The sequence below is a fragment of the Arachis ipaensis genome, chromosome B08, assembly GCF_000816755.2.
Source record: "Arachis ipaensis cultivar K30076 chromosome B08, Araip1.1, whole genome shotgun sequence".
Classification (NCBI taxonomy): Eukaryota; Viridiplantae; Streptophyta; class Magnoliopsida; order Fabales; family Fabaceae; genus Arachis; species Arachis ipaensis.
This window is the reverse complement of record NC_029792.2, coordinates 32,703,749-32,720,621: the sequence shown is the minus strand read 5'-3', so window position 1 is coordinate 32,720,621 and position 16,873 is coordinate 32,703,749. Positions and strand designations below refer to the sequence as shown.

Genomic DNA, 16,873 nt, shown 5'->3' with positions numbered 1-16,873 from the left:
CATTGGACATGATTTCAACATACGACATTTTGATGAATAAATTTGTTTGAATGTCTTCATAATTCAATTCAACACGATCGGGTCTATTAAGATCTAATAAATAACTATACATAAAAAAAAATAAAGAAGTAAAAGATAATACCATGGTTTGATTGATAAAAAAATCAAAGAAATAAGTTGGAAGATAAATGACAATCAAATATTCAAAATTTTGGGCAACCTAAATTCATACTTTTGTTGGCAGATCATAAAAAAAAGAAAAAGAAATAGTAGCAAAAACAAAGTATTTATCAACCAAGATATTCAAGGATTGAAGAAAATAGGATCTAAGTAGCTTTTAAAGTTGATTGGACCTAGTAGGAGATTCTTATTTCACTGCACAATATCGTTGTGAGCAACATTCTCCTTCCTAGTCTTTATAATTTGATTGCAGTTCTAAACTTTTCTCCAAATGGCATCTGTAGGAGGCTTCGTTGCCTGCTTCTAATTGACAAACCCAGGTGATAACTTCATCTAAAATTTCTAATAAAAGGCATCTGCAAAAAATAAAATGAAAAAATAAGTGGAAATGAATACATAAAAGTAAAAAAGGTATCTCACTGCATTGACAAACGGGTTGTAATCCTCTTCTGTATGATATTTAAGGATGTATATTATCGATTGAGTTTAAGTTTCAATAGAAACCAACATACGAGGAAGAATTTCAATCTTCAAGTCAAATTCATAACCTAAATGACAAAGATTGTACTAAAATTTCATTAAAGTCATCAATCTATACTCTCATTTATGGAAGAATTCAAACAATCAACATCATTTATATAGTACTTAACATACACCAAAAAAGCAAGTGATATAAAGAAATAAAAAAATCAAGCATTTTATTACCAATGAAAGTACTTATTGTGATGGAACAAGTGGACTATAAATTATGATTGGTTCCACAATATCTCCAAGTCAGAATATCCTCCCACCACTGTAATCACCCTTCAGACAATGTGAGAACACTGTCGAGGCTATTCTTTGCGAAGAGAGCAGAAAGATGACATATAGTTCCTGCTGCCCAAATCCAAATATTCCATTGATCACTCTATCATATTTACTCAATTTTCCAGTCTGTAACTTACTACAACTGCTTTATACCACAACATACAAAGTAACTATTTCCTTATTTAAACTAATAAATACTGGGGGATAAATTATGGAATGCTGCTTTCAATTATTCGAGGCTTGTGATTTCTCACCCGAAAACTATAGGCGTCGAAGAATTTTTTGTCAAGGATCCCTCAAAAATGCTTTCTAAATGCATTAAGTTTGATACATAATAGCTTGAAGTCTGATGAGCGGATAATTTATACGCTTTTTGGCATTGTTTTTAGTATGCTTTTAGTATATTTTAGTTAGTTTTTATTAGTTTTTAAATAAAAATCACATTTCTGGACTTTACTATGAGTTTGTGTGTTTTTCTGTGATTTCAGGTATTTTCTGGCTGAAATTGAGGGACCTGAGCAAAAATCTTATTCAGAGGCTGAAGAGGACTGCAGATGCTGTTGGATTCTAACCTCCCTGCACTCGAAGTGGATTTTCTGGAGTTACAGAAGCTCAATTGGTAAGCTCTCAATTGCGTTGGAAAGTAGACATCCTGGGCTTTTCAGCAATATATAATATTTTATACTTTGCCTGAGATTTGATGGCCCAAACAGGCGTTCTAAGTCAGCTCAAGAATTCTGGCGTTTAACACCAGAACTGGCACAAAAGCTGGAGTTAAACGCCCAAACTGGCACAAAAGCTGGCGTTTAACTCCAAGAAAAGTCTCTACACATGAAAGCTTCAATGCTCAGCCCAAGCACACACCAAGTGGGCCCGGAAGAAGATTTCTGCATTAATTACTTATTTCTGTAAACCTAGGCTACTAGTTTTCTATAAATAGGACCTTTTGCTATTGTATTTTCATACTTTGATAGACCTTTTCACGTTTGGGGGCTGGCCTCACGGCCATGCCTAGACCTTGTTCTTATGTATTTTCAATAGTGGAGTTTCTACACACCATAGATTAAGGTGTGGAGCTCTGCTGTTCTTCGTGAATTAATACAAGTACTATTGTTTTTCTATTCAACTCAAGTCTATTTCTTCTCCAAGATATTCATTCGCACACAAGAACATGATGAATGTGATGATTATGTGACACTCATCACCATTCTCACCTATGAACGCGTGACTGACAACCACTTCCGTTCTACATGAACAAGCTTGAATGTGTATCTCTTGGGTTTCTAATCTCAGATTGGAACCTTCGTGGTATAGGCTAGAATTATTGGTGGCCATTCCTGAGATCCGGAATGTCTAAATCTTGTCTGTGGTATTCTGAGTAGGATCTGGGAAGGGATGACTATGATGAGCTTCAAACTCGCGATTGTTGGGCGTGTGACAGACGCAAAAGGATCAATGGATCCTATTCCAACATGATCGAGAACCGACAGATGATTAGCCGTGCGGTGACAGCGTGCGTAGAACATTTTCACTGAGAGAACGGGAAGTAGCCATTGACAACGGTGATGCCCAACATAAAGCTTGCCATGGAAAGGAGTATGAATGATTGGAAGAAGGCAATAGGAAAGCAGAGGTTCAGGAGGGACAAAGCATCTTCATACGCTTATCTGAAATTCCTACCAATGAATTACATAAGTATCTCTATCTTTATTTTATGTTTTATTTATCTTTTAATTATCAATCCTCCATAACCATTTGAATCCGCCTGACTGATATTTACAAGATGACCATAGCTTGCTTCAAGCCGACAGTCTCCGTGGGATCGACCCTTACTCACGTAAGGTATTACTTGGACGACCCAGTGCACTTGCTGGTTAGTTATGCGGAATTGTGACAAAGTGTGATTCACGTTTGAGAGCTCAAAGTCTTTGGCGCCATTGTTGATTATCACAATTTCTTGCACCAAAGTCCCACTACAATCTTCATACTAAAATGTGTAAGTGCATTGGTTGCTCTCAGTAGAACAGCTCGTATCTGAGGACTCCTCTCCTCTCCTATACCTTTTGTCCAAATAAGAGATCAATGATGATGTCGATAAACTCCCCGAGTCAAAATAATTGAGCTGAATCTACAACAAAATTCTACCAACAATGATAACATTGATAAGTCCTAGCATTATATTGGACCTACTGTAACATTTATATTGGCATTGAATTTAATATTTCTAATGAGTCAAAACTGAACTTATTTGATGGCCACTTGTCTCAGAGCAACCATTGCAGGAACCACAACTAACCCAATGAACATCACTGCCAATGTCAATCTACACATGAATCTCCATTGGAGGAGAACCCAACCTAATCTTTGTATAGTAAAGCCTGCAATAATCCAAATTTTTATTGAATATGCTATAAATAAATAATGAGTAAAGTATCATTTTTATCCCCAATGTTTGGGATGAGTCCTATTTGTGTCCCTAACATTTAAATCGTCCTATTTATATCTCTAACATTTGTAAAAATAATTCAATGTTATCCTGCCATCAATTATACATCATGAACTTTCGTTGGAGTTTTGAAAATCTCTTCTTGAAGTTAGAATACAAATGTCTAGGTCAGAACCAATGATCCACTATAGATAATAACTCATTAAAATTTGAAACTAATCCCTACAACATTTACATAATTCATTTTTTTAGGGATATAATTGAACCTGAACATAAATTTTGGATACAATACTAAAATTGAACACATCCAAGTGAGACCTAATTGAGAATGAATACATCCAAGTGAGAATAATTAAAAAATACAATCTGATCTATTAGTATAATTGACAGCAAGATAACATTGAATCACTTTTATAAACGTTAGGGATACAAATAGGATGATTTAAACGTTAGGGACACAATTAAGACTTACCCCAAATGTTGGAGATAAAAAATACTTTACTCATAAATAATTCACTCTGCTACCATTACAAAAAGAATAATTGAGAATTGAGAATAACAAAAAGAACAAAAAAAGTTAATTTTACATTTTAAATTGAAAGAATCTTCTTTGACAAAGAACAATGAGAGTAACTGAGTAACAGAAGAAATGAAGCAAATTTGGAAGTGAAATTGGAGAAATTACCCAACTAGCTAGGGATAGATCGAAGGTGCCCAAAATAGGAAAATCAATAATATAGGTAGTTGTTGTTTGCTGCAACCTACGATGTTTGACAGAGTCACATGCTTTGAGCTAGCTTAACTACACTCCACGGTTCATCAGAAAAGCTTTTTCAAGCACTACAAGAAAATAAGCTTTCGGCCACGCTTTTAAAGCGTGCCAAAAAGTGCTTAAAAGGGTGCCGATAGCTTTTTGCCATGCTTTTTGAGCTTCGGGACGCTTTTGAAAGGGTCACATCCGCAAGTGTTCCGTTTGCTCTATCACCACGTTTTTGTAGATCTATCGGGACGCTTTTTTTGCCACGCTTTCATCTCTTGCCACGCTTTAAAAGCATACCGAAAAGTGTACATATCGCCACGTGGTGCACGAAATTGTGATCATCAACAATGGCGCCAAAGACTTGGAGCTCTCAAACGTGAATCACACTTTGTCACAATTCCACACAACTAACCAGCAAGTGCACTGGGTCGTCCAAGTAATACCTTACGTGAGTAAGGGTCGATCCCACGGAGACTGTCGGCTTGAAGCAAGCTATGGTCATCTTGTAAATCTCGGTCAGGCGGATTCAAATGGTTATGGAGGATTGATAATTAAAAGATAAATAAAACATAAAATAAAGATAGAGATACTTATGTAATTCATTGGTAGGAATTTCAGATAAGCGTATGAAGATGCTTTGTTCCTCCTGAACCTCTGCTTTCCTATTTCCTTCTTCCTATTGATCCTTTTGCGTCTGTCACACGCCCAACAATCGCGAGTTTGAAGCTCGTTACAGTCATCCCTTCCCAGATCCTACTCAGAATACCACAGACAAGGTTTAGACGTTCCGGATCTCAGGAATGGCCGCCAATAATTCTAGCCTATACCACGAAGGTTCCAATCTGAGATTAGAAACCCAAGAGATACACATTCAAGCTTGTTTGCATGTAGAACGGAAGTGGTTGTCAGGCACGCATTCATAGGTGAGAATGGTGATGAGTGTCACATAATCATCACATTCATCATGTTCTTGGGTGCGAATGAATATCTTGGAGAAGAAATAGACTTGAGTTGAATAGAAAAACGATAGTACTTGTATTAATTCATGAAAAACAGCACAGCTCCACACCTTAATCTATGGTTTGTAGAAACTCCACCGTTGAAAATAGATAAGAACAAAAGGGTCTAGGCATGGCCGTGAGGCCAGCCCCCAAACGTGAAAAGGTCTATCAAAGTATGAAAATACAATAGCAAAAGGTCCTATTTATAGAAAACTAGTAGCCTAGGGTTACAGAAATAAGTAATTAATGCAGAAATATTCTTTCGGGCCCACTTGGTGTGTGCTTGGGCTGAGCATTGAAGCTTTCATGTGTAGAGACTTTTCTTGGAGTTAAACGCTAGCTTTTGTGGCAGTTTGGGCCATCAAATCTCGGGCAAAGTATGGACTATTATATATTGCTGGAAAGCCCAGGATGTCTACTTTCCAACGCAATTGAGAGCGCTCCAATTGGGCTTCTATAGCTCCAAAAAATCCACTTCGAGTGCAGGGAGGTCAGAATCCAACAGCATCTGCAGTCCTTTTCAGCCTCTGAATCAGATTTTTGCTCAGGTCCCTCAATTTCAGTCAGAAAATACCTGAAATCACAAAAAAACACACAAACTGATAGTAAAGTCCAAAAATGTAATTTTTATTTAAAAACTAATAAAAACATAATAAAAACTAACTAAAATATACTAAAAGCATACTAAAAACAATGCCAAAAAGCGTATAAATTATCCGCTCATCACCACGCTTTTGAATTGTGCTGATTAGGTTGATTTTCAGTACGCTTTGAAAGTGTACCGATAGAGCACATACAGTCACACTTCAAAAGCGTGGCTTGCCAGCTAAAATCTTTTGCCACGCTTTCAAAGCGAGGCTATTTCTTTGTCAAATTAAAAAAAAGGAGAAAATTAGAAGGTATAAAAAATTTATTTTTTATTAATTTACATGAATTATTTACATGCTAAAATTACAATTAAAAAATTACAATACTTTAGCAAAACTAATAATTGAATTAGGACAAAATAAGTTCATCATTAGAACTTAGGAGATCATTAGAACTATCAAATTTGTGGCCAATTTGCAACCATCACAGTACAGATTTAATCAGGTAAATCTTGATTGAGAAGTGGTGATTCAACAATGGTTATGTGCCTGAACTCTTCCTTCATAAGAAATCAAAGTGCCACTCTTCACATCAGCCAATGTTTTGGGAATCACCTGCATAACAGTCACCAAAAAATATAAGTAAATTAATCAAAATAGGGATAGTTACAATTCTTAAAAAGAAAAAAAGGGGTGAAATATAAGACTTTGTCCATCTACAAATAAAAATAAATTGAGTTCTGGTGTAAACCTGTGACAATAGTGCATCAAGTTTTCCACTATTCAGTAATGATGGGAAGACATCTCCATGGCTAGGAGGGTACCTATGCATGAAGGAATTACTCATAAACCAAGCTTAGGAAGACATCTTCCCAAGCATGAGAAGTCAATTTAATTCAGATTGTTATCTCCAGGATTGCTGAAACATGACATCGAAATGCACGAGACAAATCACAATCCAAAGTGTAGTTAATTGGCCATAGATTCATATCCTTCTAAATCTGAATAGCCATCTAAATGGTAGTTTAAAGGATAATTATGCTATGTAAGTATCTAAATCAACCTCTAATTCATCAACAAGCTATATTTATAGCAGTCCTGGACTTCCAATTCAAAGGGAGAGAAATGCATGACTCAAGTGAAACTAGTTACATCAATGCAGTTGAATAAAAAAGACAAAATACACAAATAAAATCATACCACATGCCTCTGCCAGTCTGCCCTTTGGATGGGAATGGCAAAAAGTCAGTAACAAATAACCAAGCTGCAAAACCAATCAAAACGCCTAGTGATGTTCCAAATTCTAGTCAATAAAGTTTATCAAACTGATCATTGCGATACGCATCAAAGAAGAACGAACTAGTAAATAAGTAATTACATACTGAAAATTCTGCATCTAAAGTAAGAATAAAAAAATACAAATAATTACAATAAACAAGTAAAATAATAAAATCAGATTCATCATATTTTGGACCAGTGCAACCCATAGTTGTTCCCAAGCCTCCATTGAGCTTAAGCACTACAAGCTTGTCCCAGAGGCTCTTCACCTCAAAAGAAGTTGCACCAGTTTCAGTTCAGGCAGCAAATACATTGACTAGTTACATTAGATTCAGACCAATCAATCAGACAAAAGAAAAATGCAAAAAAGAAACTTACCTTCAGGAGTTGGAGCTAGACTATCATAAGGCACAACGACTTCATCCGTAGGCGCCTGGATCTTGCTCCACTCAAACCAAAGAGCGGCATTGACCTGAACAGAAATGAAGCTGGCAGTTACAAAAATGAAGCTGTAACAACAAAAGCAAGCAACAATCATAAAGGAAAAAATTTGTTGAAGGTTTAAGAAAACAATGTATCCCATGTTTGAAAATTCTGAAAAGTGGAACTGAAAGGTGATTTAAAATGGAAATGTAAAATTTTCACATAGCACACTTACGGAGGTAAAATTCAGGGAGTAATATACCATATGATATATTTTTTCAAAATAAAAAAAATATCACTATAAAGTTATAAATAAAAATTTTACCCAAATCCAACCAAATTCAGTATAAAATTTTAAACTAAGATACCTCAATAATTTGTTCACCACTCTTGAGACAGTTTCTACCAATTACACAAACCGTTCCATCAGAACCTCCACTAGTGATCTTTGCTCCACATAACATTGTGTCTTCTACTTTAGAGGCTGCACTATGCTGCACCTCCTGCAGCAAGTGTACAAGCCTATCTGTTGCGTTGGAGCCAAGTCCGCAAGCACTGTAGCTATAGTGACACTGCAAATCATAATTAGTTAGAAGCCAAACTATACTCACACTTTTTATTTTAGTTTTCTTCAATTCAAAATTGAAAATCATCAACTAAAGTCTCATTGTCTCATGTAACAAGTAACAACTCTCAAGTCTCAAATACAACACCCAATCGAAACAGGTACTTCTTCTAAAATATTCCTATTCATATCCGAAAAAATTAATTAAGAACCTAATAAGATGTTGACCCGTATTATGTTAAGCAAAGCAGTTTAGTTAAACATATCAAACTATTTAACAGGTCTTGGCTATCATCTTCACAAGTCACCAACTTGATATTCTATAGCATAACACATTTGCCACAGCAAAAAAGCACTCCCCCAAAACCCTAAATTCAATGCACCAAAAATAAAAAACTCATCTGACAATTAGATCCAGTACCATCCCTTAAACTATTATAAGTATAAATCTCTGTACAATGATTGTAACCATATCAATAATATCATATCATAACAAAAGCAGCAATAATAAATCAATAACAGATGAACACTTTTAACAAAAGAAAATATAGATTAATAGCAATAACAAAAAAATGAATAAGAACATAGGAAAACCTGAAAAAATAAATAAACAGAAACAAAAATTTTAAAAATACGAACCAGAGGAGGTAGCAGAGTAGCAGTGGCCAGCAGAGTAGTTTAGCGGCGAAGAAAGTAGCAATGATGTTTTTCGTGTAATAAAGCCTAAAATTAAAACAAGTCACCCATAGAAGGTCACTTCCAGTATCAACTTGCACCCAGTAATCAGTACCAGGAGTGCCGAGCTTGATTTTCGTGTAATAAAGCCTAAAATCAAAACTAGAACAGAACAGAACAGTGCCGATGCGTTGATGGTCTGACAAAGAGAGGGAAAACGTTTGAGAGGGTTGGGTTGATGGTGCGAGGGTTGGGTCCGAGGGTTACGATGGTGGCGATAGAGATAGGGCCGGGTGCAAGGGTTAGAGGAAGGCTGTGCGACGGTCATTGAGGGCTGTGCAACGCTCATTGATGAAGATGACGATGAAGGCTGTGCGACGGTCATTGAGGGATGGGTGCAATGAAGATCGATGAACAGCGACGGTGCGGCTTCACTTTTATTTAGGGTTAAAAGGGAATTTGGAAACTGAAGGTAAAGTATGTTGTTGTTATCACTTTAGTTTAGGGTTAAAACTGAAAACTTACAAAAAAAAAAAAAAAAAGTAAAGTGTGAACAAAATGGGTGGAAAACTAAATTTTGGGGGAAGGAACTGTATCGACACGTTTTTGTAGGGTGCCAAAATAAATATAGGATATAGGTACGCTTTAAAAAGGTGACTACTGGAAGACAAATTAGTCACGCTTTTCAAGCATGTCGGTTTCCCTCTAAGCGTAGCCAAATTTCAAATTAGTGGCCACCCTCAAAAAAGCGTGCCGATTTCTCTCTATGGCCACGCTTTTTAAGTTTGGCAGAAAAAAGCGTGGCCAAATTACAAATCAGTGGCCACCCTCGCAAAAGCATGGCCATTGACTACTTTTCGTCACGCTTTAAAAGCGTGGCAAGAAAAAAGTGTGCCGACAGGCCTTTTTTCTTGTAGTGGAGCGAGAGAGTCACCGGAGAAGGCCACACTGCCGGAGCTAGAAGAAGCATCAGTATGGCGGAAAAGAGAAGTGGGATAGTGTTTTTGAGGCACTCCTCGGATACTAGCCAACGACAAACTGTAATAGGGTTTTTGAGGAATTAAGCTTTTGTTTTTGACTTGTGTAATGTGAGATTTTGATTTAAGATAGGGAGTTCTATGTTATGTGAAAAATTGAACTCAACCTAAAGAATGTGGTGTAAGTAAACATACTAAAGATCTATAAATTGCACATTGCACCTTTTCATATTGGAGTATATATATGCTAGGTAGTATAATGAAAAATAACATAAAATACAACATAGTATAACATCACTTAATGAACTTTTGAGAATTTCACTTGATTAATGACTGTGATTGTGACAACTCTTCATGGGTAAATAACCCTTACAATTCTAACAGCCACAACTCTTCATGGGTAAATAACCCTTACAATTCTAACAGGTTCTGGAGAAATCACCTTTAATTAAACATGGCTAAAAAATGCTAGTCATAGACCCTATTACTACCACAATATCCGACTTTATTCAATAGTTTACCAAATAAGGCTTTGGATACCAACTTAACATACTGAATGATATTGGTGCTAACTGCAATTTTTTCTACTAAAAATTTAACAACTCTAATGATTTCTCTTTTCTAAGTAAGAAGAGTCCAAATGTAATGGATACAAATCTTTTGTAGAAGTAGATGCAGTAGTCCATGGATCCTCTGTTAAGATACTTTGGTCTTCAAAACAATACAATCTCATTGCCTCCAATTTCTTCTCATCCAATCCCTCACTTTGCTCATCAAAAGTTGGTCCTTGAACTATAGTTTTTCCTTCTAACATGCTTACCACTGAAGACATGTTTGGTCTAAGTGCTGGAGACACATTAGTGCATAATAGAGCCACCTTAATCATTACCATGGCTTCCTTTTCATCAAAGTTTGATCCCAATCTTCTATCAATTAATTCCATTAGATTGCCTTTCTCTTTCAATAAACGTGCCTAGTATAAATAACCATCAAAGTCAGTAGCCAATTGATCTTGTCAAATTGAGTGATATTGAAGCAATTATAGCTGTGTATATATTAACCAATTTGAGAAATTTATGAGAAAGGGGTTTAAATAGCAATATGCGTGTCACGTTTGTCCTTATAAAAAAAGGTTTGTTAGAAGTTAGAAACACAACATTGATTTAACAATTAATGATCTGTTCTTCCAAAGGAATTATAGGAAACTAATTATAGAACAACTTATTAGTTTCAAGAAGTAGAAGAATAATATAATCTCAGCTTTTTTCCTCCCAGAACAAAATGTAACCACACTCATTCTATACGAACTCTTCAAGAGAATACTTACCAAATCAAGCAGATAAATTACATCTTCTTTTTGCCTCATAGTTGTATTAGTCTTTCCAGTAATGATTTCCAAAGCAACAATTCCAAAACTATAGACATCTGCTTTGTCAGTCAGATAACCATGCATTGCATATTCGGGAGCCATATATCCACTACATAATAAACATAAAAAAGTTTATCAGATTAGTGCATTGACATTTGATACCTGCTCTATCTATTCCTATTTTTAATCTATATGTTAAACACCAGCATAATAGCCAAACCTTATAATGCTTTGTGATATGTTACCCTGCTCCAAATACAAAAATTTTTGTACTAAAAGTTTAAAACCATATACTTTAGAGTAAAATTTATGTTTAAATTACTAGATGTTTTTTATAATGACCATTGACAAGTTGGTTAAATTAAATGTCTTTCATAAATATCATCAATATACAAGCTAATTTTAAATAATATATGAATTAAACTTACTATGTTCCTGCTATTCGGGTACTAATGTGGGTATTGTCTTCTTCATCAAGTTTGGCCAAACCAAAATCCGATATCTTTGGATTAAGATCTCTATCAAGCAAGACATTTGTGGCTTTAATATCTCTATGAACTATCTTCAATCTCGATTCTTCATGGAGGTATGCTAAGCCTCTAGCAATACCAATACAAATGTTCTGTCTTGTTGGCCAATTCAATTGTATTTGGTGTTCCTTTGGACCTTTATATGTGAATATGAAACAAATTAGCCCATATCACTATATATAAGACAAATAGAAGAAAAAAAAATCCCAAAAGAACCTTTTTTTCAATCCTAAAATAATTGTCATAATATTTATAAAATTTTATTTAAACCAAAATAATTGTTAAATTAAATTGTTTAGGCAATGTTTATTAGTAAACTCTATTAACAAAGAAAACAAAGTTAAGTGAAAAGAATATAAGAGAATATGCATTTATATGATCAATTAATAAAGATACTTTTTAATAGACACATTTTTTGGACCCGAAAGAGTAACGTACAAGTGTAGCGCAAATTATTATAAAAATTACCAAATAACGCACGAGCAAGACTATTGTTTTCCATGTACTCGTATACCAATAATAATTGATCTCCTTCAACACAGCATCCGTAGAGTTTAACAAGACAAGGATGTTGTAAAGCAGAAATTACACCTATTTCATTTAAGAATTCACGATTTCCTTGCCTTGATTTTGAAGAAAGTTGTTTCACTGCGATTATTGTACCATTAGGTAACTTTCCCTGTATAATTGAAATATTGTTAAAAAATATAATACCCAAAATTTCCGTGCATGTGTCTCACTTCAACATAATAAAATTCAGATAGTGACAGTTTAAAAATACCTTGTACACAGGACCAAATCCTCCTTCTCCAATTTTATTGGTGATATCAAAATTATTTGTTGCTGCTTTGATTTGTCTTAGGGGAAATAAACTTGTTTGTATATCTAAACTCATAAGCTCTGACAATTAATGAAATCAAAAGAAAAATTAGAGACAATTATTTAAAAATTATAATGGAAATTATATATTCAAAATGACACTTTGGATAAACAAATGAAGCGAAAAAAAAAAGAAAGGAAGAATTTAAAGATTTTTCACTCTCTTTTCTTTTAAAATCACAATCTTGTAAATTCACTGTAAAACTCTTTATAGCAGGATATATAATTAATTTAGAACATAATATGACTTGGTCACCATAACTGAAAATTGCATTGTTTAATTTAAAAATAAAAATTACCTCTTGAAGGAGAGTGTTTCTTTCCTAGGTATCCCTTCCACCAAAGCACACTAAGTACTAAGATGATGATGATAATTAACACTGCAGCAACAATTCCAATCACAGCCCCTGTTGATATGCTACCTCCATTTTCTAAGTGATGAAGTATATGTTAGCTTGATTGTTAGTAGACAATTATAATTCACCTTAGATATATAATACTATATATCTCCATTTTTAAATTAGTAACTTAAAAAGTAAAACCAAAATTGCATGAATACGGTATCGTATTCATATCTGGTATGGATAAGATTTGAAAATTTTAGTAGGGGTAGTAATGAGATAGGCAAGGGCAAATTTTTGTCCTATCCATTTGATTTTGTCCCACTATACAATAATCAGTATATAATTCACCACGTTCTTAACAGTAGGTAGTAAAGCATTGAACCCTAACCTATTTTATACTGCTTTTCGTTTCTATAATTATTAAAATCTAACAAATAAAATAAAATTTTAAAATTTATATAACTATCGTCACATACATAACATAAATTAAAGTAAAAACTTAAAAATAATATAATATTATTAATTATTTTACATATATTACATATATTATATATATTATCAGGACGAATATTATCTAAACCCTACCCTAAAAACCCATCACAAACGGAGTAGATGTAAATTTCACACATTTTTTAAAATGGATGATAATTTGTAACTAATAAAATATATATTTTATGTAAAATTTAACATTAAAATATCAACACTTAAATACAAACTTATTTTTACCTAAAACAATTTTTTTTATCTTAGATACATACCCAAAATGTACCCATACCCCCGTCCAACAAGCACGTACGCGTATATCATAGAATAAAACTAATCATATCTAAACATAAATAATCTTTGCCTGACCAAAAAAACAAAAGATAAATAATCTTTAAATACATTAATTTTCCGATAAATCAAACCAACTTAACCAACAATAGAAAAACATTGAAGGAGGTAGCTAAAGAGAATAACTCACCATTCTCCACAGATATGGCTGATATAAGAGGACCGTACACTGATTTCTGTGGGATTGTAGTTGTCCCTTTTCCAGCCCAATAAAATCGAATCTCAATGGTATTATTAGTGACAGCTGCTGTGTAAGTTTTTATGATTCCCTTACCAACACCTCCTGCTTCTTTTGCAATATTAAAATCCTTTTCCACCAATGTTCCCTACAAAGTCATGAATCACATTAGTAAAGTGATATAAAAACACAGAACAAATACAGTTAGATTCTCGCTCGAAAAAGTAGCAATGTATACCTGAATGTAGATGTGAAATAGACGCCTTCCAAGGCTTTTATAGGTTTGATCATTGGTGAACATGATCTCGGCGAAATGGAGCTTGACTTTGTAGTTTCCATTATGAAGGCAAAATCCATAGTACGTTAGAGAAATAGGAGAAACACGTGCATCTTTGTATAGTTGGCCATAAGCATCATTGAAAGCGAGGCCAGAAGTGTTATTCAATGAGAAAGTAGAATACTCTTTTTCTACATCCGTGTAGTCACCGGTGGTACTAATTGCCCAGTTTCTATTTTGACCTTTGGTAAACAATGCTGTCCCTTCATCTGTATCTACATCATATGTGATTCCCTTCACTTTTAGCGATGTTCCTCCACAGTTTATATGGATAGAGTTAACTGACACAACAAGGGGAATAAATAAAAGTTTGAAAAAATATAAGCAGACAATGAAAATATTAAACAATATGAACAATTGATATGGGATGTTTAATTTATTAGGTATGCAGATGATTATTCTAATATTAAGATTTAGGTGAGTAATTTAAAATGTAGTGTATTTTACTTAAATTGAACCATTTTTAAGATCCGTTATTAATGTTGTTTAAAAAAGTCATTTGATTACCTAACATAGTTATAAAAGTTTTAACAAGATTGTTCGGAAGTAACAAAGGGGAGATCTTGCTTTTCATGCTTTACAATTAATACGGACTCCAGTACGAGACACGCTTAACATAAGACAACTAATTATATATTGTCACATGCACTAAAAATAACTCAATTCCAAACTCACTAATTAAAAAATCATTCAAAGCATAAATCTGATTAGTTGACCGTTTCGAAATATATTTTTTATACTATCAATTTATTTGACAAATTTTTAATAGTAAAAATAAAAACACTAAAAAAATAAAAAATATATTTTTTTAAAATTATAATTTATATCTTTTTTAAATAAAATATAAAAAAATATTTTTCATCTAAAAGAAATACTTTTTTAAAAAATAATAGAAGTTGAATATAATGACACATGAAACTATTTAAGTATGTCTAAACTTGTCTAAAGAAGCATTTTTCATTGTTTATTAAAGAATATATTTAGACACAAAAACATTTCAGACAAATATCAAATGAATATCATATTTAAAATATGTCTAACCCACTAAAATATAGCAACTCAAACTTGATAGAAAAGCATGCATGATGATCTTTTCATTTTAGTATTTTACTCATCTTGTACTTGTAAAAGAGATTTATTTCTTTATTTATGTATTTATTGAGATACCAAAGAGCCTAACTCTCTTAGAAAACATAACCTAAAGACTCACCTTTAGAACAACCAGAGACAGAGCTTCTCAAACATGAAACAATTCCTCTGATAAAATAATGGAAGCAACAAAATTGACAACGTAAGTTAGTATAACTAATCTCATTATGATGAAATCTTTCTATGCTAATGCAATACAAAAATGACAATTATGTTCAAAATGCAAAACTTACGAATTGTTAATTGTCGGAGAGGTAGCAGCAAATAAGTTCCTATGACACATACATAGTAAGAAAACAAAGCTTTTCACTAAATTAGTGCATAAATTAAATCTTTAAAATTCAATAATAAATACAAATAACAAGTACAAGGGTACTACTTACACTTTTCCAGATTGACATTGCTGCTGATTATCTTGGTTGAAGTTATTATATGAAAGATCTCTATATACAAGGCATAGAATTTCATAATTCAGAATAAATGGGAGAGGCAAGAAAATAATGGGAGCTGCTCATCAAACACACACTATAGAGAAACTATTTAAGAAGTAAATTTAAATGATAATATATAAAACAAAAAAAAATTAATGATAGATACTATGCATTGTGTTTAATTAAAACAACCAATTAAAAAACAGTATTTGATAAAGAAATTATTACAAGCTGGTAGCATCACTCGTCCATGAAGGCACTGATCCATTGAGAAGGTTTCCAGTTAAGAATCTACATTATTACAAGAAATCAAGGAGACAGATGATCAATATAAAAAAATCTACATTATACAATTTTCAATTGAAGCTAATCGATACATCTACCTTTAACCTTTGTATATATAAATATAATAAATTATTAATTATTACGAATAGACATAAAATTATTAGTAAATCTACTCTCATCCAAATTCCAAACTAATTTGTCCTTTCTAAATAGTATTAATTATGTCACATGGAGCCATACTTGAAGAGTTGAAGTACATGCATAATTTTCTGAATGTATATGTTTTTTTATTTTTTATTTTTTTTAGATGTTAAGCCAACAGATCTACCATTATAAAATTCAAGTATGCTCCAAAATAACAGTTATACTATCTCCAAGTATCAAGCATGATAATTTAATTATTACATGTAATTCACTTTTGTCAGCTTCTTATAGGAAGGTGGAATTGGTCCAGTCAATTTGTTAAAGCTGAGGTCTCTGAAAAATAAATAATCAAGAATATGTTAAAAGCCTCTTAATTAGACAAGAATCAATAATAAATTAGTAATGTGTGATGTGTCACATACTATTGCGGGGATCAACATCCTCTATAGTGAAAAAGTTGATAAAATGAGGAGTTAATCACTCTTAAATTAAGATACTAAGTACATATTTTTTAGAAATTATAAAATCAATGGTGATTAACCTTTTACTTTACTATTTTACTAATTTTCTCACTTTAGAGAATCTAAATTCTATTGCCAGCACCTTAAAGGACGGCAGTCCAACAAGTGTTGCAAATCTGTTTAGCAGCGGCTTAAAACCCTTAGAAAAACAAAATCCTTAGGAAACCACTGCT

The 16,873-nt window shown here is 33.2% G+C and overlaps 1 protein-coding gene and 1 pseudogene across 4 annotated transcripts in view; both read right to left on the bottom strand.

Moving 5' to 3' along the window:
* On the bottom strand, positions 898 to 9,107 carry LOC107610867 (annotated as a pseudogene).
* Positions 9,989 to 16,873, bottom strand: part of LOC107613407 (probable leucine-rich repeat receptor-like serine/threonine-protein kinase At3g14840) — a 19,659-nt gene continuing 12,774 nt past the window's right edge. For 2 of the 4 annotated variants that reach the window (XM_016315379.2, XM_016315381.2), the window contains 13 exons: positions 16,441 to 16,512; positions 15,979 to 16,041; positions 15,703 to 15,762; positions 15,553 to 15,591; positions 15,381 to 15,427; positions 14,072 to 14,451; positions 13,786 to 13,981; positions 12,777 to 12,908; positions 12,380 to 12,498; positions 12,067 to 12,277; positions 11,497 to 11,734; positions 11,027 to 11,177; positions 9,989 to 10,672 (listed from right to left, as the gene is read on the bottom strand). In XM_016315379.2, the coding sequence (XP_016170865.1) occupies positions 10,304 to 10,672; positions 11,027 to 11,177; positions 11,497 to 11,734; positions 12,067 to 12,277; positions 12,380 to 12,498; positions 12,777 to 12,908; positions 13,786 to 13,981; positions 14,072 to 14,451; positions 15,381 to 15,427; positions 15,553 to 15,591; positions 15,703 to 15,762; positions 15,979 to 16,041; positions 16,441 to 16,512 (2,077 nt within the window). In that variant the 3' untranslated portion in view covers positions 9,989 to 10,303. The remainder of the gene's footprint in view (positions 10,673 to 11,026; positions 11,178 to 11,496; positions 11,735 to 12,066; positions 12,278 to 12,379; positions 12,499 to 12,776; positions 12,909 to 13,785; positions 13,982 to 14,071; positions 14,452 to 15,380; positions 15,428 to 15,552; positions 15,592 to 15,702; positions 15,763 to 15,978; positions 16,042 to 16,440; positions 16,513 to 16,873) is intronic. The other 2 variants (XR_002352294.1, XM_021109249.1) reach the window with 2 other exon arrangements.